The 26,558-nt window shown below is 45.9% G+C and overlaps 1 protein-coding gene across 1 annotated transcript; it reads left to right on the forward strand.

The window, feature by feature from the left end:
- The first annotated feature begins 218 nt into the window (after nucleotides 1-218).
- On the forward strand, nucleotides 219-25,473 carry NDP (norrin cystine knot growth factor NDP). The gene is made up of 3 exons (XM_047715222.1): nucleotides 219-524; nucleotides 14,798-15,181; nucleotides 24,905-25,473. Exons 2-3 carry the CDS (start codon nucleotides 15,008-15,010, stop codon nucleotides 25,130-25,132), a joined length of 402 nt encoding a protein of 133 aa, XP_047571178.1. The 5' UTR covers nucleotides 219-524; nucleotides 14,798-15,007; the 3' UTR covers nucleotides 25,133-25,473.
- Nucleotides 25,474-26,558: the final 1,085 nt, after the last annotated feature.

Genomic DNA, 26,558 nt, shown 5'->3' on the forward strand with positions numbered 1-26,558 from the left:
CCCAAACTATGCGTCTTCACCGCGGACTGCCCATCTCGATGGCATGCTTGCCAAAGAATTAAACCCAGAATATTCATTTAGCCTCTTATTATTTCCCAAGAAAGAAAGAAAGGGAACTTCCTTGCCCTTGCCCTTGTTCCTCTATGCTGTTCCCATCGTAAGATGCTCCGTGGAAGGGAGCCGAGCGGTGGGCAGTGGCTGAGTCCCCGATAAGGAGCGCCTCACATTTCCCTGGCATTCCCATTTGCTAGAGCGCTGCTGCGGCCGCACGCCTGATTGATATATGACTGCAATGGCACTTTTCCATTTGACATTCTCTCTCTCTCTCTCTCCCTCTCCCTCTCCCTCTCTCTCTCTCTCCCTGTGTCGCTTAAACAACAGTCCTAACTTTTGTGTGTTGCAAATATAAAAGGCAAGCCATGTGACAGAGGGACAGAAGAACAAAAGCATTTGGAAGTAACAGGACCTCTTTCTAGCTCTCAGAAAAGTCTGAGAAGAAAGGAGCCCTGCGTTTCCCCCCAAAGGTAAGCAGGAAAACAAGCGCTGACGGCTTGCCTAGGAAATTACTTCTTTCCAAACCGAGCATTTCATCCTCCTCTCAGACAAAGAAAAAAACCTTTAAATACCACTTAAATTTGCATTAATTGAATTTGCATTAATCGGTAGTATGCTAGCTTTGTGGGTTTCTTTTTTTTTTCTTTTTCTTTTTCTTTTTTTTTTTTTAACGAAAGGGTCTTTGAAGTCTGTGACAGAGCAGGGGAGCCTCACGGAGAGGGTGGAAAATCCCTTTGGGTTTGACCGAAAGGGATTTCATTTTCAAACTCTCTGCGTAGTTCAATGTAACTTTGTAATGGTTCTTCTATTTGACCCAGTGAAAGGAAGACTGGGAAGCAGCATTGGACGACATGGATTCCCAAAGCCCCAGTTTCTTCCCCACTGCCCCCATCCCTGTTACAATGGGGGCACTATGAACGCGGGCAAGCCTGAGAGTTTAAAAGCGCACTGTTTACTTTTATTACTACTTCTGTATGCTGCTGATCTCCTGCCAGGGCTCCGCCGGAGTGCTTAGAATGACTTCAAACAATAGGCAACATTTATTTCTAGCTTTCTGTATCACGCTTTGCAGGAATCCTGTTCCTTTGCACTATCCTTCCAATGTGCAAGGACTTCACTTCCATAGACGCAGGCAGGAGCACTGGGGAGAGAGGAGGATGGGTTTACTATAGGATTTTGATTGGGCAAAAAGTCCGAGGAAATGCATGCTGTTTGCCTTGGCCTTATTGCCACACTGTCCAAACGGTGACCGAGAAAGGATGCTCCCACCGGCGCAGAGATGGGGACCTGTAGGAATGACTCCTACGAACACCTGAGGAATATTCGGGCAGGGTGGGGGGGGTGGGGGTTCTTTCTAGCTCCTGAATGCAAGTTCTCTCTTTAACAATTGGGCTGTAGGAGGCCTGGGCAAAACTCTTTCTTGGGGGACGGGAAGTTTGTGTACAGAATGTTAATGACTCGGAACGCCCTGTAACTGAGGCTCATTGTAATTCAGAAGCCCAGATAAACCTGCATGGAAGAGTTGACTCCCTTCTCCACTGAGATTCAGGTGCAGGAAAGGAAGCACTTTGGCAAGACGGGAGTCCCACTTTCTGTCCTTTGTAATTGTCATTGATAACAGATACGGATGCTGCGAAATGTCTCATTTCTAATAATAGTGTATTTTAATGACAAGGACCTGGCATCGGCAAATTGCTCCAACACAGGATATTAAATCCCCGGTGCGTTTGAAAACGTAGAGACGCCTAAAATGCAGTGTGGGCTGTGGGTGTCAACGAATGGGGGGCCCGGGGAGCTGCAGAATGCTTCTCAAGGGGGCCTTTAGACCAAATGAAAATATCGGCCCATTTTATTCTCACCGGTCTGGCTTCCGAAATTAAACTTGAGGGTCTTCTTGACCAGATTTCACTGTGGAGCGGGAACGTGGCTTATGGGGGAACCTTCCTGATCTCCTTTAATAACTAGCCTAAAGGGCATTGTTGAGTGAAAATCCAGCTTTTGAAAGAGTTAATTTACAGCCCCGAGATATTCACGATTTGAGAAAGCCCGAAAAGATACTATGGATTCTATTGCTATGCAATTTTGCAGTGACTTTTTTTTTTTTTTTAAACTCCTCTTTAAAAACTCCTGCTGTTAACAAAGCAGTGGGCTGAGTCAAAGCAATATTCTGGTACTGTTACTCAGATCATTTTACGAGAGTGTCTGAACCCAGAACGCCAAGTTTTGCATCATTTGCTTTAAGATATATTTGGTTCAGATAAAGGGGGAACTTGGTGGAGGACTTCTTGACCCTCTGTGTACCAAGCAGCTGACACCCCCAGATGGAAATATGCCTGTGGAGTTTTCAATCTTAATTCGAGTTCCAATGACGCTGTCAAGGGGAAAATAAATCATTTTTCAATACATTTAACAATTTCCAATTCATTTATTTTCCTGGGCCCTTGAAAAATGTGAATTTCTCGGCATCCTAGCCACCGATGGTGGCCAGCAATTTCTACTGTACTTGAAGGACTCACAATTCAAGCGCTATTATTCTTACTAGTGAATTATTCATGCCATCAACCTTTTAAGAAATGATGCTAGTCCTGCTGGATGTGAAGGTGACTGAGGTATTGTCCCAAGGCCCAGTTCTCGGTCTGTATGCTATCTCCAGTCAGATTTGGGGACTGACACGGACTTTGCCAATGGCTAAACGCGTCCATGACTGCCTTGTTACAAAGGCCCATTTCAAATATCTGCTGAGACCCCAATTTATTTGCAACGACTGTCGCTTATCAGTGGGTTTTCTTTCCATTTGTGACGAAGGGGTTCCCCTGAGGCCTTTATCACCGAATCTTGGGTACACATCACTCACAGCTAGCATAGCGCGGATCTTTCCCTCCTGGGTAGAGGAAGCCTGGAAAAAGGACAGTTTATCCTTTCTCTGTTCCCTTGAGCATACTTGGGAAAGGACCACGTGCTATCTCTATCAGGGATGGCTGTGAGTCACCTACACTCAGCAGCTGACATCAGGGCCACTGGATGAATCACTGAATTAGAAACATGCACAGAGCAAGATGCTATCACTGGCTCCCACCACTTACTTGAACCGCCCCCAGGATCCAAACCAGTGACCTCTGGGTCTGGCTTGAATTCAAGGGGCCCCTGGGAAGAAGATGCCGGAAGTCGTTCCCTAAAACCCAGGTCCCCATCAGAGCCACACACAGGGTTGCTTTCAAATAACGAAGTCTTCTGTTTTCTGGCATGGGTAGGTTACTGGGGGCGTTGGTGGTGGGGGGGGACCCTGAAGACAGCATCACCAGAGTCCTTGATTCAGCCCTTATCAGCAGATAATCCCCCGTGGTTGGATTAAAATGCCTCTGACTCCCTGGGGTGCCTGACTCACCCTAGCCAGCCTCGGCTTCTTGGCCAGCGGCCTTGAAGGCCAACCTCACCTCTTCCCATGAACGTCAGCTCCTGCTACTTTGTCCAGCCCCCACCACCCCCCAAACCCAGCAGGGCCAGTAAGGGCAGAAGGGATGGGGAGGCAGGTGGACAGATAGAAGTACTAGGGCAGAGGCTGGTGGCTGGGTGAGCTCCAGGGCCCAGATCGCTGTGGTCTGCCTTGGCTGTGATCAGCTGTCATTTCCTCTTCGTGTATGACACTGGGGAACATATTAAAATTTGTCTGGGATGGTATGTTTGGAATTCCTCTGATGCCCCACCTCACCAACTTACCCGGACAATAAAAGCAAGGTTGTAAGCCTTTGAACAGCTGGCCGGCTATATATTTCCCCGCTTTCTTTCGCATAATCTAATTCAGAAAAGAATCCAGTGAGACTGGCAGTGCCATGTCTGGGTACTCGCTCCCGGCAAGTTCTTCCTCCGCCACCTCCTTCCTGCCCGCCCTGGAATCTTCCTGGGTGGCATGTGGCTTTTATTTTCTTTGGCTTTCCACCACTCCCTTCCCCCACCACCACCGCGCGCCTGAGCTCCTTCCATTGTGAGCTCGCTCTTTGCTCTGCCTGTTTTCCAGACAGCCTGGGTCCCGCTCCATCCGGGGAGAGTGGCCCGTGAGGTCTCCCCATCTTCATAGTAATCTCAGGATGTCATTCTTGGCAGCGGCTCTGCCGGGGCTGAGAGGATCGGGGGGCTTTCTGGAGCCCTGAGCCTGAACCCACTCGCAGAGAGGAGCAGCCACATGGCTCGGCTGCCCTTCAGGGCAGGGCTGGGGTGACCCGGGTTGGCAGGGACGAGAGCATACCATCACAATGACCCGCGCGTCTCCAGCGCAGGGCTGGGGGTAGCAGAGCTCTGGGAACGCCTGGATGCCCTTCGGCCTACATTAAGAGAAATGTGGTTATTCTCTGTTTCAGGGGAGAGACAAGTGGCTTGCTGCAAAGCTCCCCGGATCCTCAGGCCCTGCTCCGCCCCCTTTCTCCATCCTTCCCACATCCTTACCTTCCCAAGGAAAAAGAAGGACAGACGGGGTTTTGAATTTGGCTAACTGGGGCCTGAAGGTCTTTTGGAAACCCATTTGGGGAGAGAGGGAGACGGGAGAAAACGGATCCTAGCCGGAGCCCAAGTACAAATGTGTGGGGCCGGAAAACTGGGGAAGACTTTTTCTTCCCTTTTTTTCTTTCTCTCAACAGCAGAATAGCCCATTGGTTTAGGAGTTGCTAATGGAAGGCACTGGGACTTCTCCGTTAGACCTTCCCATTTAAGAGCCTGGGGTCACCCGCTCTGTGCGGCATCATTAAAAGATGCCACTCATGTCCTTGGGACCAAAAGGTATCAAAGAGCCATCTACAATGCCGCTTCCTATCCCTTTTCTTCTCCTGGGGGTTTTCGTCGTCTTTTCCGAATTAGCTAAAGTTCATTAAAAGACCCAGAATGAGAAATTTAACACAGCTGAATTAAAATGAGTCTTTTCCTGTTCACTTGACAAGGGCGGGGGCGGGCAGGGGGGGGGAGTGGAGAAAGGAAAGAAAGAGAAGAAAAGAACCAACTCCCCTCCTCTGCCACTTCTTGGGTTTTAATATGAATTATTCCATACAAGTCCCTAGGCTAGAGGATCTATTTAAAGACGCCTGGCAGCATGAAGGGAGAGGGTAAAAATACAACCACTCTTTTGTCCGTCAAAGGTTTTCTTTGGGAGGACATTAAGAGCATTCCTATTTTCCTGTCTGCCCTGCCAGTGGCACCGTTCCAGCCGGTAGCACCCACTCCTCACCCGTCGGATCAGCAACCATGAACTTGTGTGTCTGAGCACCGCGGCCACAAAGGATGCGGAATCCTTCCGCCACCCCCGTGTGTGTGCGGGGGGCGGGGTGCGGGGAGGAAAAGGGGGCGCCGGCTCCGCGGTGCAGGTTTGCGTGCTGCACATTCAGACACCCACACATTCGAGTTTTTGAGGGAGACTGGGCCGATGGTATTCTGTGTGACGCCAGCTGTCCTCACATCTGCAAAGCTTTCTTCCCGCGTGTCTGGCAAGAGTTTGCTTGGGACCAGTCGTGCTTACTGTCCCCTCCATCAGAGGGTCTCAGAGTCTGACGGCTGAGCCTACAAGGCTGAGAAGTCACACCCCCCTAGACCCGTTCTCAATGGTCAGAACGTTAACACCCTGGATGGGGTTCATGGTCTGGAACAAATGCTTTTTTGTTGGAGACAGTGCTGACTCAGAAAATTCAAAGAATGGGTAACTTCAGTCCACAATATAGCCCCAGTGCTTATACTCAGGAATTCATCCAGTTTGAGGTCCTTTTCACCCTCATGTCAAGATCTGCACTTGAACGTTGACTAGTAGCTTTAAACTTGGTTCTATTAGATTTGCCATTGATGTATGTTTCTTTTTTCTTTCTTTTTTTTCTTTGTTTCTACCAAAAGCTAAGAATTTTTCAGACCATTTTCTCTCTTCCAAGGCCTGGCTCAATCCCAGCTTCTCCTTTTAAGCTGTGATCCAACCAGTTGTAATATCCTCTAAAAAATGAAAGGGCAACAGGTTAATACATTCAAGAAAGTTGATGAGCTGTCAGAAAATGCTCAGGGATAACCTTTCTGCAGTGTTGCAAACCAACAATAGCTCTAAACAGGGAGTCCCCTTCCATCCTGCCACCAATAGGGAATACAAATAGGTCACGGGAGAAATGACAAAAGAGAAGAAGGAAGGACTATTTTTGATGTTCCAAATCTGCTGCCACAAATTTTCAAATAGCCCACTTTCAGGAAGGGAAGCTTCCCTTCATTTCACCTGCTCTCTCCCAGGGAGGAGGATTTGAACCCTGAAGTTGCCTTCTTTACTTGGCATTAGAAAAGGAGGTCAACTCCTCCAGGAAAAAAGCATCCCCCTCTCCTCTGCTCCAAGTAAAATGTAGGCATCTACATGCCTAAAATGGACGTGAAGAATCAAAGTCCAATTTCTTTTTTAAACAGGAGGTGATGGTTCAGGATTTGATACATTTCTGTGATTTTTCCTCCAGAGGATGGGAAATTAGTCCTTTTCAGGATTTAAATTTTTCTTTTGAGGTTTGAAGTCCAAGGGCAGCAGAATGGAATGGTGAGAGGAGAACCAACAATCCAACAATGTAGCTGTAGTGTGCGGAGTTTAAGCGAAGCAGAAACGCGGACAGGAGACCAACAGCCCACTACGTTCAGAATTATGAGCAATACAGAGAAACGTATTTCTACATGATTTTATTTTAACCGTGCCCCTTTGACAGAAGTCTGAATCCCCAAGTCTTCTGGATTGCAATGGGATTGAATTCAGTATTCAACTTCCACAGTTGGGCAGAAAAGATGAATTGAATAGAGGCTGAGTTGGTTCCATTGTTTATGCCCCATTTCTAACTAAGGGCCCTACAGCTGTTAGGTGAGATCACTACCCACCATTCCAAAATGCTGTTGTGGCTGAGGATATTCAAATGCAGCTTTGGAAACACTTTGCTGGACACTTTGAAGAAAAGCCAACATACTCATTTGGCCCCAGGGTGAGAGAAAGCCTGTTCCCTGAACTGACACTAGTCACCTCTCTTCTCCTAAGGCCATACCAGAGCCAGCAGTCCAGGGGCAGAGAAAATATCAAGTGGCTTCAGCAGCAGGGTCCCCAGAACACCTGGCTACCTTTTCTTTTCCACAGGGAGAGAATGCATTCATGCTTTGGGGGGGGTGGGAGGGCAGACTGAGTCCCTGGGCTGAGTGGGTGTCTCACAACTCCCCTGCTTCCTTTCCAATGGTAAGTGGTAGAAATGTGTCTCGTCTGTGATGTGAGACCCCCTTCCTGGGAAAGACTGGGTAAAATGAAGGGAACCTTCCCTTTCTGAAATGGGGCCATTTGAATGCAGTGGAAGGGCAGTGGCAGATTTTGAACATAAACACATCCTTCTTCCTTCTTCTCTGTTACTTCCGTTATGGCTTCCCATCACCCTGTTTTCATTCCCTGTTGATGGAAGGATGGAGAGGGACTCCCTGCTTAGGGCTGTCCTTGATTTGTGGCACCGCAGAAAGACCACCGCTAAGCATTTTCTGACAGCTCATCACCATATCAGTCACAGCTCATAGTGGAATGGTAGGCTTACAGAAATAATCCAAAGCCCCAGAGGAAAAGACTTGAGCCGTCTCATGCTTTTCGGCACATGGGTAATCAGACTTCATCACTTCCAATTTATGCAAGGTTTTGTACTCTAAAAGTCAAGCATGAGGAACTCAGAGTGAGTCTTTCCTTAGCAACTATAGAACCCCATAGAAGCCCAGCACTAGATCCAAGAGCCATAACCATAACCAACAAGCAACTCTTATAGACCCAAGTCCCCACCTAGGGCTTCTGGAATGTACCTCCCTTAGCACAAAGGTTCTGTAGATGTTTTACAGAAACATCTGTAAGTTTGTAAGTTTGTAAGCAGAGTGCCTTGCTCTTGACAACTGGGACCTTATCTATTCCGCACCTGCAGAGGAGACAACTCTTCTAACCAATCTCCCTCTTCTATCCTGAACCAGAGTGTGGCCCCGCTAGGGGATGAGGATCTGTGGCTCAAACTCGGTTTAGAATTAAGGTCACTCATGGGGAAGATTCAGGAGGGCTAAATTCCGCTTATATCACTATCATCAAAAGAAAGATGTCTACTTCTACCATGACTGCTCACTATTAGCCTTTGTCCTCTCCCCAAGTGGTGAAGACTGGAAAGAAACACTATACATTTTAAGACAGTTCTAAGAGTCACAGGGACTGCGTAAATATCTTCGCCAGCCACTCCTTATTATCAACAGCATATTCTTAATTTATAACTATATTTGGTAACTTCAGGCACTGAGTCAATTGGTTATTAAGGGCTCTTTTTATTTCAGGCCACCAATATGGCTTCATCAAAAGGGCAGATTGTTATGGCTTGACCTTCGGTTTAGCTTCAGGCACCACATGATGATTTGTTTGGACTTTTCTGCAGTCATTAACTTCCTGAGGAAGAAAGGAACCCTTTCTGTAGTATTGCTTCAGGGAAAATGAAGCCCCAAAGCAGGTGCTGTCCTCTGAGAAGGTAGGAGAGAGCTAGAGAATGTCAGAAATGGGGAGAACCACACAAGCATCTGGACCAATCTGTTCATTTTGTAGATGGGAAAACAGAGTCCCAGAGAAGGCAAGGGACTTGCTCAAGATGGCATAGCCAATGATGGGAAGTGTAGGGCTCAGAGCTTGAGACTCCTCAGATCAGCCGTCCTTCCAGTAGAGCAGGCAACAGTAAAATGTTCTTCAGGTTTCAGAATGCAGTATAATAATTATCTACTATTTCTGACCAATGCGTGCAAAACACTGGGACACGTGACACTTAGCATGGGTTGGACATGGGTTTGGGGAAGAAGAGGTCAAAGCTGTAGGTAAGGGAGAGTTTGAATAACAATGAGAGGTTCTTCTGGATGTCCCGAAAATCAAGATTTGAAGTTTCAGTCAAGTCTCAAGGTCAAGTCCTCCCACACCAGTCCCTCCCAAGACAGTAAAACTATTTAATCCAAGGACACACACACAGGAGGAGCCATTGACATTGGCCCATTCTCAGAAATTACTTCTGTTCCCAGTTCTTCTTTTTTGCACCCTCATTTACTCTGGGGTTGTGATTTAGTGCTTCTCTCCTGGGCTGTATTTCTCCTGCCCTCTTTCTTCCTTCCCCCCACCCCCACCCCCAACCCCCATCGCTTTTCTTCCTCCATCTCCACCACTGCTGAGTCTAACCATGCTTGGCTAGTAATGCAGGCTGGGGGAGCACAGAGCCCTGTAGACTGGAGGACTGCTGTTGAATTGCAAAGATGTCACCTTCTCTCCCTGCTTAGGTGGCACTGCGGGGGCAGGCATGGCCACCTCTGATTGGAGAATGGACACCGTGAGCTGACAGGGGCAGGAGCCGTAGTCTCTCTAGTGACCTTGTGGCTCCCAGCCTTGGTATTGCTGCCTCCAGGTCAGCCCAGGCTTAGGTACTGGGCTGCCACTGATGTGCAGCCAGAGAGGAATAATATCAAAAACAATTCGTTGAGCACATGGGATGCTTGATAAAATCCAACATGCTGTTTACAGTTTATAAATTAAGTTCCTTGGGAAGAGGCATCTGACTTATTCTCCAAGGCATCTAGCTGACTAGATCCAATAGGAATTCTTTGAGTTCCTGAGAAGGGGCTACTTAGCACTTCACACTCTCTGATTAGACCTAGAATTTTTTCTTCCCTAAGCCTCGTGTGAAGCGTTATCTAGTGGCGAGCTTTCTTCCACACTTAAACCTTTGATTTTTATTTTTGGCGATTCCTTGGAGAGAGGTTCTTGGTTCTGCCCTCTCTACCTGACTCAGGCCTGATATGATTGTCTGAAATGAGAGTAAATATCAAATCACTCTTGTCTGTGACGCTGACACCATTCCAAAGTCATGATATTTTATCTGCTGAACTTGATCTTCTTAGAAATGATGCAGTGCATGTTGGATATGAATTAGGTGGTGAGGGAGTTTATCCTTGGGTCCAAAAAAAGTCACCCAGGAAACAACAGGCCAAGACTCTTTGCTTGTAGATGCGGTGAGCTGGAAGAAGGCACTAGAACAGGACCTATTTTTTTCCCCCGCTGACCCTTAACTGTTATCTGCTAGAGCAAAAGGAGACACTTAGTAAATGCTTACGGAATATGTGTTCAATAAATATCTGTAGAAAGAAGCCATGGGAGGCATTACGTGCATGTATTAATACTGAAAACAGCCCAGGGTGGGAATCCGGATACCAAAGCTCCACCCTCCCTTGCCTGGCAAGCGGGGCAAGAATAAGGCCATTCTTGGCACATGCCCCTGGTCTTAGCCTGTTGCTGGAATAACTTGCGTGAAACCAGCACTTTACCCTCTGCCAGGCAGAAGGTCAGCCCACGAGTGAGCTGCTCTGTGGACACAACACCATCTCTCACCCAGGAGGCTGAGCCCGCTATGAGCTCTGCTATATTATTTCCCTGAGGATGACAGGTGGGGAAATCTGGGCACCAGTTGTTCTTTTCCACTGGTATCGTTTGGAGGGTAGCTCCAAAGTCGGGCACGCCGGCCTACGTGCCTCTCCTGCCGGCAGAGGCTCCACATGGGAGCTATGAGAATGTGGGCTCTGTACATCCGCCAAGTCCATGTCTCAGAGGCTGTACCCAGAGCACGGAGCAGCCCTGGAGCTCCCAAGTTCAGCAAGTGAGTTGCTTTCTCAGTCAGACCATCACTGGCTGGCCGAGGTTCTAAGTCTTGATGGGCAGTGTTTGGTTTTTATGATCCGTGACTTTAAAAAAAAATGAAAGCAAATGGGAATTAATTTAATTTTGAGGAACATGCCCGAAGCTCTGACAAGACAAGACGATACCCCTAGGCTGTCATAAGTCGGATCTCAAGTGATGGGAATTTCCTTCATTTTGACTCTCCTCTTTGTGAGTGTTGCCCTCAGCACCGTGCACTTCTCATCTGGGCACACCCCACCAACACCAAGTTCAGATGAATCTGACTTCATGCCACTCGGTTTTCGAGCATTATGCTTATTTCTTTCTTCATATGATGTGAACACTTTGGGTGAAAATCCCAAAGTTAAGTGGCAAGAATTTTACCTTTATGTTTTGAGAGTTCAGTGGTCTGTTTACATCGTTGCTTGAATTCTTATTTCAGAGTTTAATATAAAAACTGAACAAAAAGTACCATGCTTTGTGAGCGTGTTGACCTGAAAAGTGTATTTCTTATTAGCAGTCAAGCAGCATTTTCTCTGACATGTTTTTCTACTTTATCTTTATTACTACATCTGGGTTCAGCTTATCATCTTTAAAGAGAATATCAGATAATAAAGTTATATTTTGTGTGACATTAACTGTCTCTTTATCATTATATGCTTCACAACACTTGTCTGCAAAAGTTTTATTCAACTTTCAAGAAAAAACAAATTCAACTGTGCTTGCAATTCAAGATGTCGCTACTAGGTGGCAGTACTGCTTAAGAATTAAATGATCCACTAGGAAGACAGAAAAGACTAACTAGCATGTCTTCCAAAATTTGTAAGAAATAAAAATATAAATTACTAAAATACTCAAACTGGCACAAACATTCAACATCCATTAATTTAATTAGTATTTTTAAGCCAAGTTTGGAAAGAGAAAGTACAATTTTTTTTTAAGATTCTATTTATTTATTTTTCAGAGAGAGAAAAAGCACATAATGCACAAGTGGGGGTCTGGGGCGGGGAGCAGCAGGCAGAGGAAGAAGCAGGCTCCCCGCTGAGCAAGGAGCCTGACACGAGACTTGATCCGAGGACCCCAGGATCATGACCTGAGCCGAAAGCCGACGCTTAACCGATTGAGCCACGTAGGCGTCCCAGAAAGTACACATTTTTTAAATGAAGTTTTAGACAGGTAATACATTCACAAATTCAGAAATTTACAAATTCAAATGTATGTATACAGTGAAAGTCTTTTTCCCATACCTGTCCATAACTAATTGTGTATCTTCTTGAATATCCTTCCAGAGCTTCTCTGTGTAAATATCAATGAACACAAATATATATTCTTACCCTTCCTGGTATAACACACATCAGTAGAGTTTCTGCACCCTTCTTTATACAGTTGCATAGTATTCCAGGGTATGAGTGTTGTGTAATAGAGATTGGTATTTTGTGCAGTTTCCAATTTTATGCTGTGATGACCAATGCCGAACTAATTAATCACATGCTAGTGGGATTGCACGTGTAGGATAATTCTCAGAGATGGACTATCTGGGTCTAAGCATTCACATATATAGGGTCTTGTTATTGATTGCTGTTGCTTATTTTTGCCATCAAGCTGTATGTTTTCTTTTCATTTGTTTCTTTCATTTAACCATACCTCCTGGCCATGGCTCTGAAGGGGAGAGGGAGGGCCAGGACTGGAATGTCTACTTTTCCCTTCATCCCTTTGCCATTGACTCCTGGGGGAAATATCGATAGACTGGAGTGGTGAAAGAAGAAATCTAATAAATTCCTTTTCTGAGACTAATTAAGGCTTCAAAGACTCAGATAACCACTTGGGATAACAGTCATATTGAAACTCAGGAAATGGTCAGTAATACGGCAGCCTCTGAACATTGAATCCAAGAAAGCTCTGGCTCTTTGAGTTGAAATCTTGGTGAGTTTCAGTGTGATATGCAGCTGAAGAGAAAACAAAGAATACTCTTTGGCATCTCTTGCCAATTTGGAGCTTTAGCTCAGGTTTGACCAATTTCAATGAGATGCTGCAATTAGCATGTTCACGAGGGAAAGTGGTGCAGAGTTGTATGAAAATACGCTCTTAACTTCAGGATTATCTTCTGCCTATGGAGATGGTGGTGACTGGATCCATAAGTACCAGGCGGTGTCATTTTAGGTCAAAAGGGCACTACAGACTCCATCTTTTCCATTTCTCTTATTCTACAGATGAGGAAACTGAGGCCACACCTGTTTAAATGCCGTGAGCCAGGTCTCCCAGTTACTCAAGGGCAGGGCTTGAGCCCAAGTGGGTCTCCTCATTACTGGTCCCTGCTGGTCCTGCAATTTATAGGATTTCTCTGACACATATTCGCTGAGAATTTGCCATTGCCAGGGATGCTCTTGTCTGAAATGGCCCTTTGCCACACTCCATTTTCAGTCTAGGATCCCCTGCCCCACACTCACAAGAAAGCTAACTGAGGTTAAGTGGGTCTGGGGCCATTCTATTGGAACCAAACTAATTGACTTATATGGACTTGAACTTCTTCTCCTCCTCCTCCTCCTTCTTCTTTTTAAGATTTTATTTATTTGAGAGGGGCAGGGTATGCAGAGGGAGAGGGAGAAGCCGACTCCCTGCCGAGCAGGGAGCCCAACTCGGGGCTTCAGCCTGGGACCCTGGGATCATGACCTGAGTGGAAGGCAGATGCTTAACCGACAGAGCCACTCAGTCACCCCTATTTTTAATTTTTAAAAAGAATTTATTTATTTAAGAGAGAGAGTGTGCAGGAGCACAAGCAGGGGGATCTGCAGAGGGAGAGGGAGAACCAGGCTCCCCGCCGAGAAGGGACCCAGACTCGGGGCTCTATCCCAGGACCCTGAGATCAGGACCTTAGTTGAAGTTAGACGCTTAATTGACTGAGCCACCCAGGCACCCCTGGACTTGAACTTCTAATCTTGATCTTATTAATACTTTGCCCCGTTTATTTGGACCGTCCATGAGTAGGAAATTTAAAAAAAAAATGTTGTACAATGAACAGAACAATCAAACTCTTACCTGAAATACTTTCAAAACTTTTTTCTGAGGCTTTAATTATTATCTTCCTTTTGTTTGGGATGCAATGACAGGTCTCCCCAGTTGTCCTAAATGTTTGAAAATATTTGTGACACTCTGTCTTCTGGTGTGATAAAAAGCACCCACGTTGGCCAGGCTTAGGAGGGTTGGTGAGGTGGTGCGCAGCGCTCTCCGCTTTGTCCAAGATGCATATGGTTAAAAGAACAAAGCAGATTTCCAGGCCCCTATCGGCCCTGATCCCATTTTACTGGTAAGTCTTTGCTCTAACCACCACTTCCTTTTTCGAATTAGGCCGCGTGCTCAGGCTACAAGGCTCTGTCGAAATGTGTGACTCTTTGGCGAATACGTACGTGTTGCTTTAATCACACTGGAGGCCAGTTAGCATAATGTGTATTTCAGATGCCGTTTGCCACTGATGCTGGGGGGCATGGGGCTTACACCAAAAACAGGATGAGCCTAAAGCAGGATGAGCCCTAGTGGAAAAGTAGGTGGGTGGGTGGGTGGGTGGGTAATGGACTTGGAAATGGAAAATATACCTCTTTCCCGTGGGATGTGGCTTGTGTTCATTAGCGCTGACCTGTCTGTTTTCTGGCCCTGTGAGCTGATGTTGACACCAGAGATCATTGAGAAACTGAATAGACCCTCCCCCACTGCCAAGCCAGGGATAAAGATGAGACCACCCAATGCAGTTGTGCTGGGGCCAGAACCACATGTCTAATCTTTACCATGAGTTCCAACTCTTCTTGCTCCTCGAAACATGGACTCTGGCAATTAAAGTCAACATGTGCTTCCACTAAACCACGGTGTCCACCTCCGAATGGTTACAAATAAGCTCTGGGGGAGGGAGCGGGTTAGAATGGGCGATGGCCTATGCTAAGGGCGCTCGAGAAACCAACCGCTGTCATTCAAAATGACGTGGAAAAATTCTACTCCATACCCCCTGGGTTCCATTCGTTTTTCTGGGTAAATGTTCCCCGGGGAAAATAATTTCTGTTTTCATTCCAGCTGTGCAGCAGATCTCGCGATGATGGATTGCAAGTGGAAAGAGTAAGACAAGACTCGGGGGGCCTACAAAGGACAATGACAACCAGAAAGCTTCAGCCGGATCCTGCCCTTTGCTCGAAAGGGACTGGATCCTAGGAGGCGAAGGCATTTCCCATTCCTAGTCCTCTGCCTCCCTCTGCTGTCCCTTCTCCGAAGTTTTTCCTTACAACAATGAGAAATCATGTACTAGCTGCATCCTTTTCTATGCTCTCCCTGCTGGCGCTAATGGGAGATACGGACAGCAAAACGGACAGCTCCTTCATGATGGACTCGGACCCTCTACGCTGCATGAGGCATCACTATGTTGATTCTATCAGTCACCCATTGTACAAGTGTAGCTCGAAGGTAAGATCCTGATGTCTGCGAACGTTAGCGCTACTTCGCAGAGACAGGAGAGAAGCCCGCGTTCCTTTGTCAAGGGATGGAGAACTATGACCGTAGCCCAGACCTGAGCTCTCCGGCTGGCCCTGTGGGGCTTGAGGGAGAATCTTGCTCTCAGGGTCTCCCAGCAGGCTTTGAACCTTTGTCAGTAAAGCTGCCTGATTGACCACGTACATAATCCCAGACAGCTTCTCTCTTTTCAGGCTACTCAAAGTCAATAGGAAAGGCTGGAAGGTTCTCATCATGCAATTGTCGCTCTACACAAGACGAGGCAGGTGTGTTTCTTCCTTGGCTGTGAAATTTAGCAGCAGTAGTGTTCTTTATCGAGATAGAAAAGTGGTGTCTACAGGTTCTCGTGAATCCTGCTACCTCCACCAGCAGTAAAGAGGAAGCAGATGCCAGAAATACGACTGAGCAGTAAAATGTACTTGTTGGGGTGGGGTGGGGGGGCTCTTCAAAGAGAATCCTGTTGGAATAGCTGCTCGCTGACCTTGTGGTCCAAGCCTTTCTCCACCTGCCATGCTTACGTTAAAATGATTTCAAAAGATACATGGCAAGTGGATCATTTCCCATTTTTACAGGGATTATCCAAATCGCTCTTGCTTGGAGTAGGTTATATGATTTTTGGGCAGGCAACCTATGCGAGGGATGTCTCAGTGTTGGGACAAGGCATGCGTAGGAATACCATGCTTCAAAGGCCGAGAGCGGCCGGCCACAGGGACCACCCAGAAGGAAGGCCCATAGTAGCGGAAGGATAGACTCAGAATGAGAATCTCACGACCGTCACTGCCCCCAGTCACATGAATGAAATTTGCCCACATTTGGTAAATAAGAGTGTGTTTAGCCCAACCTCAGAGATTTTTCACTCTAGTTCTGAGACCAAAACCACTTAAGCATTCTCAGACAGCAAGTATTTTTTAAATTACCGGTATAATTAAGAAGTTTTTGTAATATCAGCCACTAGAATTAAGACCATATAAGTTAATGTCTCTACCCTCCATTTACAAACATGATGACTTCTGTCTGCCTTGAAAATTTCCATCACTTCTCTGATTACAACTCAATGATAATGGCTTGTTTTAGTTTGGGGGAATCCGAATTTGAGTTAAATCATTTTAACCATTATATTAATAAGATCTAGGACTGTGGGAAAAAATAGGGACTTTCCATTTAAAAACTTTCTGGCTCTTATTTGTACTTGTGGAACTAAAAAAAGGAGTAAAGAGATAAACTTAAATTTTTGTAAGACTGCAATCCCTTCTTAGGCAAAACAAAAAATACAAAAAACAAAACAAAACACTAAAGCAAAGGGAAGGGGGGAAAAAGACGGGACATGTTTTTACCACTGTGATTGCTCAGATATTGTGGGCTTGAGCAATTATTAGTTTCTCCTCCCCTCCCCCTACAGATAGCACTAGTATTTGGTGGTTTTTACTCTGTGCATGATTTCTCCCTCTGCTGAGCTGTTCTCCGTAATCATGATTCTTTAACAAAAGTGGGCATTATTAAAATTATTTCAAGGAAAATGCCAGGGTGATGATAGGAAGGAATAAGGAAATAGGAACATCTCTAAAAACTAAACACAATCCAGAGAGATTTGGTGAAATGTTGGAAGAACATCTTAGCAGCGATTGCACCAGTTAAGGGCAGGTCAGAGAAGAGACCTCGTTAACTCGAGCCCAACAAACTCACGGGGCTTGAGTGCGACTCCTAGAAACAGACTTTAGTCTACCTTTGCTCATGTACGTTCCTTCCAGAATGCCATGGTAAATGGCACAAAATTGTGATAGTAGCAGAAACGTTTATAATTTCATGGGAACAATCTGTTTTTTAACAGCCCAAATGATCTCAAATATAGCAATAGTTTTATGTAAATGGTGCTTATAATTATAAACCTTTCTTTCTTGGCCTTAAGAAGCCTGGCAGAATTTCAACTACCCAGACCTTTTCTGGATTCGATTTTCTCTATGTATCCAAGAACAAAAACTGTTTTTCATTTTTTTTTTAAAGATTTTATTTATTTATTTGACAGAGAGAAATCACAAGTAAGCAGAGAGGCAGGCAGAGAGAGAGGAAGAAGCAGGCTCCCTGCTGAGCAGAAAGCCCGACGCGGGGCTCGAACCCAGGACCTGGGATCATGACCTGAGCCGAAGGCAGCAGCTTAACCCACTGAGCCACCCAGGCGCCCCTGTTTTTCATTTTTAAATAATCTATAATTCTTGACTCTCACAGACTCAGGCTGGTCTTCTTTCTAATGGGTCTCATTAACGAAATTGTTCTTTACGGACTTGAGATAAAACATTTAGCCCGTGTCTAGGAGACAGCCAACAAGGGATTTTACAATGAGGAGACCAGGGTCGATCTTTCCTCTCTGCAAAAAGTTTCCCTCCACATGATGTTCAAAGGCCGTTGTTTACTAGACACATGCCTAACATTTGTCTGTCTGTGGTTAACGCTTCCCGACTTACATTTACCCAGTGTCTGGCCTTGGGAAGACAGGTGTCCGGGAGAGTGTGACCCAGGCTCAGGGGAGGGAAGACATCTGCTTGAACACCTAATATGTGTCAGGCATCTCATAATATAGGATCTAATCATTGCCGACAAACCTGTCTTGGAAGGCATTAGCAGCCCCATTTTACCGGTGGGGAAAACTGAATGCTAAAAATGTATTCAGTATGATTGCTCATTTAGTCCAGGAGTGGCAACGTTTGCCTCAAGTCATTTCTCTTTCAACTACTTGGATCTTCATTTTGGAGAAATGCCGGTAGAATGCAGAAGCCACTATTAGGAAGCCCAGCCTCAACTTCGGATCCACTGGAAATAATGATTTTTACTCAACAATGTTTCTAGAAAATAGGAATTTTTGTGACTGTTCTGTGGGAGCCTCCCATGATACTGTCTGCTCCCCCTAGCCTTGAGTTCCAGGAGCCTGTCACCCATTGCTTAGCAATTCGGGAGAGGGATGAGATGGAGTCAGGTGGAAATGATTGGCCACAGCGGTCCACCAAGGAGGTCATGTGACCGGAGATTAGGCTGCACCCGGTGGTTTTCAGCAGTGACACCTCCTAGGACTGGGTACAAGAGATCCCGGGAGTGGCAGGTTCATTGACAATCTTCCCTGAAGTTCTGAGTGAGTAAAGGCTGTACAGCAAACAGGCAAAAGGCCAGTGGTTCATGAAAACAAGCTGTCTGGAGAACCTTTAAGGCAACTGAGGCATCTCAGACTTCGAAGTGAGAGAGACCTGGTTTCACATTGCAGCTAAACGATGTGCCCAAAGGGTGACTTCGGGAGAAGTGAAATGAGTCTTTGGTGCCTCCATTTATTCCTCTGTAAAATGGGGTGAATGCTGTGTATCTAAAGGTGGGGTTATGGGTATTGGTGATGACATCTGTAAGGCGTTCAGCATGGCGTCTGTCATATAATAGACATTAATGAGTGACATTATCATCTTGATGATGAAGCTATAAACAGGAGAGGTGCTCAGACTCACTTTCTACTTCAGTCACCACAGAGACCTCAATAACGGTTGGGATCTCGTAGATCCTGAAAGGATTAGGAAAATGAACCTCATCACGGTTGTTGTTAAACACAGAGATCTGGCAGCCGTGGGGGACGCGTGCCGAAGGGCAAAGTAAATGTAAGCCATCCTGCTGGGTGTTAAGAGTGGGCAGAGAACAGTAGAAAAGAAACAGAGCTTGCTGCCTTGACCTCCCTTCCCAGGTGAGTGGAGGGAGCAGGAAGCGGGGGAGGAGACAAGTTCTGGATGTAAGCCAGGGAGGAGTTTTCAGGGATGTGGGCTGGGAAAGGGAGCTAATAAGGCAGGCCTGTGAAGTCTGAGTTGGGCAAGGAATGGGGGAGGGAGATGGTGGTCCCGCAGGGACATGGAACCAGGGTTTAGGGTCATCTGAACTCCAAAGGGCCAAGGAGGAGGACAGTTCACGGGATAAAGCCTGGAGAACTTCCCAGAGGATTTAAAGAGGAAGCTGTTAAGATCCCCGAGCCTCTCCTAGGGCTGCTGACAAAGCTCATAGTATGGTAGAAGTGTCAGGAACATTGAACTTCTAATACAATTAACTACTGGGGAGAGATCACTTTTTTCCTTTAAGGAACGAATTTATTTAATTTATTTAATTAATTTATTTATTTAAGGTGCAGGCCCTGTGGCTGGCAAAAATAGCGGGGCAAAGACCAAGTCTTTGCCCTCATAATGCCCGTAAGTAAATGGGAGAGAGAGGGAGCGGAAATGTTCTATGTACAAAAGCTTCGTGTCGGTTTGAGTTGTGACCAGACCGACGGACCAGAGTCCATCTGTCCCCTTGCTGCTTCATTCCTCTGGTGCAATTTTGCTGATGCCCTGAGACTGGCACAGACCTTTTGGGGGTGGACCCGGGTGCCCTGGAGATGAGCTAAATGGTCATTTATTGAGGGTGCTGGGGAAGGAAGGAATGGGTGCTGCCGGAAGGATAAGGGGTACATAGTGTTGACTGCCGAGAAAAAGGCAAAAGACCGTTGCTCATTTAAATGAAGTAAAATGTCCAAACTCCCATTCTAGGATAGGATGTTCTGTGTGCAAAGTCTTTGTTCTGGGTCTTTATTCTGATACCCATGGAGATAGCTAGTCATTCATGGCCTGTGCCAAGAATTTGTAGGGGTCCCCCATGACGGAGGAAGAAAGTGGCTTTGGCAGTGGTAAGAACCTTTCAGCAAGGAGTGATGAAAACCATCTGTGTTTGGGTTTTCTCTCACTCAGAAGATAGCTGTATATTGTAGCAGAAGACATAACTGCCTAGGAAGTATGGTAGGTCACCAGGGGGAGCAGCGGCCTGGGGTCACCGGGGTTAATCTTTGGTCAACATCCAGGAATCACAGCTGGCTCTAACCTTCACAATAGCCTGAACTTGCTTATGACCAGCTTGGGCAACTTAGGAGGATCGAGGCTGACAGTCATGGTTAGGACTGAGGGCTCAGAAATCAAGCTGTCTCAGGTCAGAATCTTGGCCCGCCTTTGGATAATGAAGGGACCTCAGGCTGGTGACTCACCCTCTGCCTTTTCATGTCTTCATCTGTGAAATGGGGAAAGTTTACCTTTTGACATAGCTGTTAAGAATCAGGTTGCAGGGCGCCTGGGTGGCTCAGTGGGTTAAGCTTCTGCCTTCGGCTCAGGTCATGATCTCAGGGTCCTGGGATCGAGTCCCGCATCGGGTTCTCTGCTCGGCAGAGATCCTGCTTCCCTCTCTCTCTCTGCCTGCCTCTCCATCTACTTGTGATCTCTCTCTGTCAAATAAATAAATAAAATCTTAAAAAAAAAAAAAGAATCAGGTTGCATATGAAGGGCTTGGCACAGAGCCTGGAGCCTAGTAAATGTCCCAATACGTGTTCTATATGAACATCATTACCATTCTTTTATGATCACCCAAGGTCCTTTCATTTTTCTTAGCTTCCGCACATGGAAAAAGATTAGAACATGAAGGATCCCATCCCTGAGCAATCTCTGAACCCCGCAGCTCTGTTTGTACTAGAAGGAACTGACTTTCGTATCTCACTGGAGGCCAGTGACTCTAAAGTTGGGGGGATACCAAGGGATTTCTGGAGAAGTTGCCTAACTTCCTGGCATCGGGCCAATTGCTTGGGGAAACCTAAGAGAGCAAAAACTAAACTGGACCCAAAGCAGATAACAGGTATCTGTCACCCACCTGAGCTGTGAGAAGTCCATTATGAGCAGTTAAGTACAAGGCCAAATGCAGAGAAGCCTTTCCATGTTAGTAAGGCCCCACCAGGTCACCCAGGCATGAGGAACGTACGTTGACCACAGACTGGGTTTTGGCAGGTGAACTGATGTTTGAAGGCGAACTGATGTTTGATGACTTGGTTAAGGAGTTAGACACTGTGTGGTACCATCCAAGGAGTTTCTGGGAGTTTCTGGTAGTGTCCAGATCACTGGGGGAAGCACCTGGGGGAGGTCTTGACAGTGGAGGAATTATCATTCAGGAGTGCTCTTTCAAGACTTAGCTCTGCAGAAGCTTGGGGGTGGTGATGATGTATGTATCCCAAGGAGTTCATAAGGAAAAGGTCAGATTTCTATGGTTATGGTATGGTTAGGGTTCCCAGAGGTAAGTCAAAGTAGATTGGAGAAGGGTGTGAGTTGGCTCCTGCTTCAGGAAAACATTTTCATATCAAGAAGCAGGATATACTAGGGATTCAGGCCCGGAGCTTGGCTTTAGGCAGAACTGGGTTTGATTCCAGCCTTGCCTTGTACCAGATACGTGAGTTTGAGCAGGTTAGTTTAACTCTCTAAAACCTCAGCTTCCTCTTCTCTAATAATAGTAGAGATTAAAAGAGGACCTTTAGCATCAGATTGTTATGAGGATTAAATGAGATTAAATGTTGCAAGCACTCAATAAATATCAGCTGCCATTATTATTTACTAAATGATCCCTATCTAGTGATCAACCTAGAGCAGAACCTCTCAGACTTGAACAGGTCTGGAGCCTTACTAATCAATGTGCGGGTGTTAGCGGTACTGACATCAACCAGAGTCTTGTGACAAATGCAGCTCTGGCATCACCCAGAACTACTCACACACGATCTGCATTTTAACAAGTTCCCCAACTGATTTACATGCGTGTTAGAGTTTGAGAAGCTTTGGTCTGGAAGAGGTGAGAAGATGTTCATTAAATCTGTAAAACAGGTGAGGGAGTAAAACAGGGTTGCTAAAGGATGGAATATCAAGAGTGAATCTGGAAAGCAGATATTTATCCCTTCCATTCCTTAACGGCACTCATTTCTAGATCTTCCCTCCCAAACTCCCCGCTGTAGCCCTCCAACACACATTTACAAATCAGAGCTAGATTTTTATGTCACTTTCAGGTTTGAGATGGGATCTGTAGCCTGGAAATCTCCCAGAAAGGAGATTTGCATGTGTGTTGAGAATGCCACAGGTCCTACAATTGTCTCATAGTCTCTTCTTAGAGGAGAAGAACTTGACAATGGAGGATAGCTGGGATTTCATTAAGCAGAGCTAGGAGGAAAGGGCATTCCTGAGAGGGGGAAAGACATGAGCAAAGGTAAGAGGCAGGGAAATTCAGGGCAGTTCCATAACTTTTAAGTGATTGTGCTTGATTAGAATAGGGAGTAATGAGAACTAGAACAGTTGCAATGGAGTGGGTGACAAAAATGAGAACAGTTTTAAGTAAGACTGGAAAGATGTGAAATCCAAGTCATGGAGGATCTTAATACCAATTCAGGATTTTGGACTTGAGTCCAAAGGCATCAGGCAGCCACTGAATGTGGTTTGTGTTTGTTTGTTTGTTTGTTTGTTTAGAATTTATTTATTTATTTGACAGAAAGAGATGACAAGTAGGCAGAGAGGCAGGCAAAAAGGAGGAAGCAGGCTCCCTGCCGAGCAGAGAGCCCAATGCTGGACTTGATCCCAGGACCCTGAGATCGTGACCTGAGCTGAAGGCAGAGGCTTAACCAACTGAGCCACCCAGGTGCCCTGAATGTGTTTATTGTATGTACATGTCTGTGCATTCTCTTTGCCCCAAAAGTCCAGCTCCTGAGATAGAGGGACCCATTGGAGGTGGCCCCAGGGTATTCAGTGAATGAGCTGAAGGTGGAGATTGAGACCCTGAAAACGCTTAGTGAAATCACGATCAGGTCATTCCTTCTATAAATGGCCCAGCATCGCTGACTCAGTCACTTTACGGGCTGTGCTAACTGCCAGGTCATTCCAGGTCTACATCCGGGTCATCTGCGTGTGTATCATTTTGGTGAGATACACCACCATGTCTGTGCCTCTTGGAATTAAGTGTGTTGACACAGGTTCACTATATTCATCTGGACTGAAGCTGGATCTCTAAAGATTTCATTTGGAGAGGTGACCTTTGAATATTGCTTAATCTGTGGAAAAGATGGCCGACATTAGAGATGGCACATTTAACAGTACTTTGAAGTGAGCTGTCAGGGAGCTCTTCTCATAAACCGGCAGGTATAGCGAGAAGGGGCTGGGGAAGACCTTGGGCTCCTTCTCATTAGACGGATGGAGTGGGCGCAGAGGACTGGCCCACGTACTACTGATCTATGGCATAATCTCTCAAAAGCTATTTCAGATCATGTCTGTTTTGCTTGTCCACATAAAGAGCGGGCAGGATAGCACTGAAACCTTGACAAATTCGAAACAGTTCATAGTTGCCATTTTCTCTCTACCTCTGCGATATTTCAAAGAAAATAAATCAGTAGGTCTTACTCCAACTTCACCAAACCTTGCTGGTTCCTCCTGGTATCTCATATCCTATCTTTGGATTCATCCCAACATCTTCTTTGATAATGACGTTAATAACCTATAATGACCAGAAGTCATCTTTTCTTCCTTTAAGAAAGATGAGAAGACCACTTCCTTCTTTTAATTCTTTTAATTATTATTATTTTAATTAACATATCATGTGTTATTTGTTTCACGGGTATAGGTCTGGGATTCATCAGTCTTACACAATTCATAGCGCTCACCATAGCACATACCCTCCCTAGTGTCCATCACCCAGCAACCCCATCCCTCCCACCCCTCCCCTCCAGCAACCCTCAGTTTCCTAAGATTAAGAGTCTCTTATGGTTTGTCTCCCTCTCTGGTTTCATCTTGTTTCATTTTCCCCTCCCTTCCCCTATGATCCTCTGTCTTGTTTCTCAAATTCCTGGTACCAGTGAGATTGTATGATAATTGTCTTTCTTTGATTGTCTTCTTTCACTTAGAGTAATACCCTCTAGTTCCATCCACATCAATGCAAATGGCAAGATTTCATTTTTTTTAAAATATTTTCTTTTTTTAAGATTTATTTATTTATTTATTTATTTGGTTGAGAGAGAGAGAGAGAGAGAACGAGAGAGGAAACACAAGCAGGAGAAGTGGGAGAAGGAGAAGCAGGCTCCCCACTGAGCAGGGAGCCCAATATGGGGTTTCATCTCAGGACTCTGGGATCATGACCTGAGCCGAAGGCAGACACTTAATGACCACCCAGGTGCCCCAAGATTTCATGTTTTTTGATGGCCTTCTTTTAATTCATAATCAAGCTGCCCCCCTCCCCTACCCATAACTGCCACTCCCAGGAAACCCAGATGTATGTATGGGAGACAGAAATGAGCCTCTGCTCCACCCCCTTAAGCTGGAGGCAAACACTAAGTGTTTGCCTATGTCCATTGTTCTGGGGATAACCTTGGTAATTTGCATCTGATTCTAAAAGAAGTCTGTTTACTATAGCCACATTAAAAGCCACTATAAAGAACACACAGCCTCTCTTACTTCAACCCAAGCTTTATTATTTTTTTAATTTATTTATTTGAGAGAAAGGGAGAGAGAGAGACAATGAGCAGGGGGTGGGGCAGAGGGAGAAGAAGAAAAAATCTCAAGCAGCCTCCCCACTGAGCATAGACCCTGAGGCAAGGATCTATCCTGCAACCCTGTGAACATGACCTGAGCCAAAACCAAGAGTCTGTGGCTCAATCCACTGAGCCACCCAGGCACCCCCTGGGTGTCAAGCTTTAAAACTAAGTTTGCCAGGTGATTCTAAGGTGCAACCAGGGTTGAGAACCACTGGTCTAAACCACCGGAAGTCGGCAAAGAGTGTTAGGGTGCCGTGGGACCTGGCTGAGGTTTTGGTCTCCCCACAGGGTAACCCTGTCTCTTCTCTCCCCAGATGGTGCTTCTGGCCAGGTGCGAGGGGCACTGCAGCCAGGCGTCACGCTCTGAGCCCTTGGTGTCATTCAGCACTGTCCTCAAGCAGCCTTTCCGCTCCTCCTGTCACTGCTGCCGGCCTCAGACCTCCAAGTTGAAGGCACTGCGCCTGCGCTGTTCGGGGGGCATGCGGCTCACGGCCACCTACCGGTACATCCTCTCCTGTCACTGTGAGGAGTGCAGCTCGTGAGGCCTCCCACTGAGTGGCTTCTGGATGAGACCACCTTCTCCCTCACCGAGCCAGTTCAACAGGCCAGGGAAGGACTGGCAAGAAAAGAGTTAAGGGAAAGAAAGAAAGAAAAAAAAAAAAAAAGATACAGCGATTCCCACGGGATTCTTCATATTCTAGTAATAAAGACTCTCAGTGCTTGTTGACAGAGAGAGAGATGCTCTGGGAACTGGTCCTCCATCCCTGTCTCCTTTCCCTGGTACAATTTCTTTTGGTTCCTTTTCAGATTCAGGCATTTGCCCCCTTGGCGCTGAAAGTTGTTTGGGTTTCCACCAATTCCAGCCTTAGCAGGGAAAGTGGCGCCCCCTGCCCCCCTGCCCCCATGCCCATGCCCGAGTGGGTCAGGCTGTCACAGTTTGGTGTATCTTAGGGAAGCATTCATTCTGGAAAGCAGGAGAGTCCAACTCTTTCTGTGATACCATCTGGGTTGGTTCGGTTTAGTTTTGATCCTGTCCTTTGGTCTAAGGTTGCCATCGCTGCTAAAGGTGACCGATGGCAAATTCCAGGCACCAAGCAGGTTGGAGACGTGTAGCCAGGCTCACTCACAGCCAGCTAACTGACATTAAAATAACTAACAAATGGATTCTCTTATGTGATGTTGGAACTCCTGATAGCGGTCATTATTATTCAGCAATGACTTTTAAGAAGTAAAAGTGGCATACAGAATTTGCCACCTGAAGGCTCTTGCAGTTAAATTATGGTAAAATTTTGTAAGGGATTTTTAAAGACCTGCACAGATACGGATCCTGCACTGACTTTGAAAGAGGCATATATGTGCTAGTGGCATGGAGAACGCACTATACTCATGCATGCAAATTAGACAACCAAGTATGAATCTATTTGTGGGTGTGCTATAGCTTTAGCCATGTTGCAGGCATCATTGTCTACCATCCACTTGTCCATGTGAAGCTTGCTGCCAAAATGGTGGCCTGGCTCTTCTTCTGAACATTTGGCTCGACTCTATTTTGGTCCTTGAGACTCAAAATTTGAGTTATTCCTATGTTGTGAAATAAAAAGACAGTATCTTCAAAATTGTGGCTGTGTGAGCATTGCATTTTCCTACTAAATATTCTACTATAATGCATCCCCTATGGAGCATGTTGGGGGAGGGGTCCAGAAAAAGAGGGAGATGGGGTTTTTCTAGAATGCATGGTGAGGACATTTTTTTAAATCAATAGACAAGGGTGATGGGGGCTCAGGAAATTTGGTTTTTAGTTTCAGAAAGTAGCTTATTGAATGAGTGTAAAATCTGTTGTATTCTGGCTTCCTTAGGCACTATGGGATGAAATAGAGGTCATCTCTTTTTTAACCTCTTCACTTTTCTCAGAAAAGAGTAAGTATCCAATAATGAAAGACCAGGAGGAAAAAGAATTCACCAACGATGGTT

This window comes from Lutra lutra, chromosome X, assembly GCF_902655055.1.
Source record: "Lutra lutra chromosome X, mLutLut1.2, whole genome shotgun sequence".
NCBI classification, from domain to species: Eukaryota; Metazoa; Chordata; class Mammalia; order Carnivora; family Mustelidae; genus Lutra; species Lutra lutra.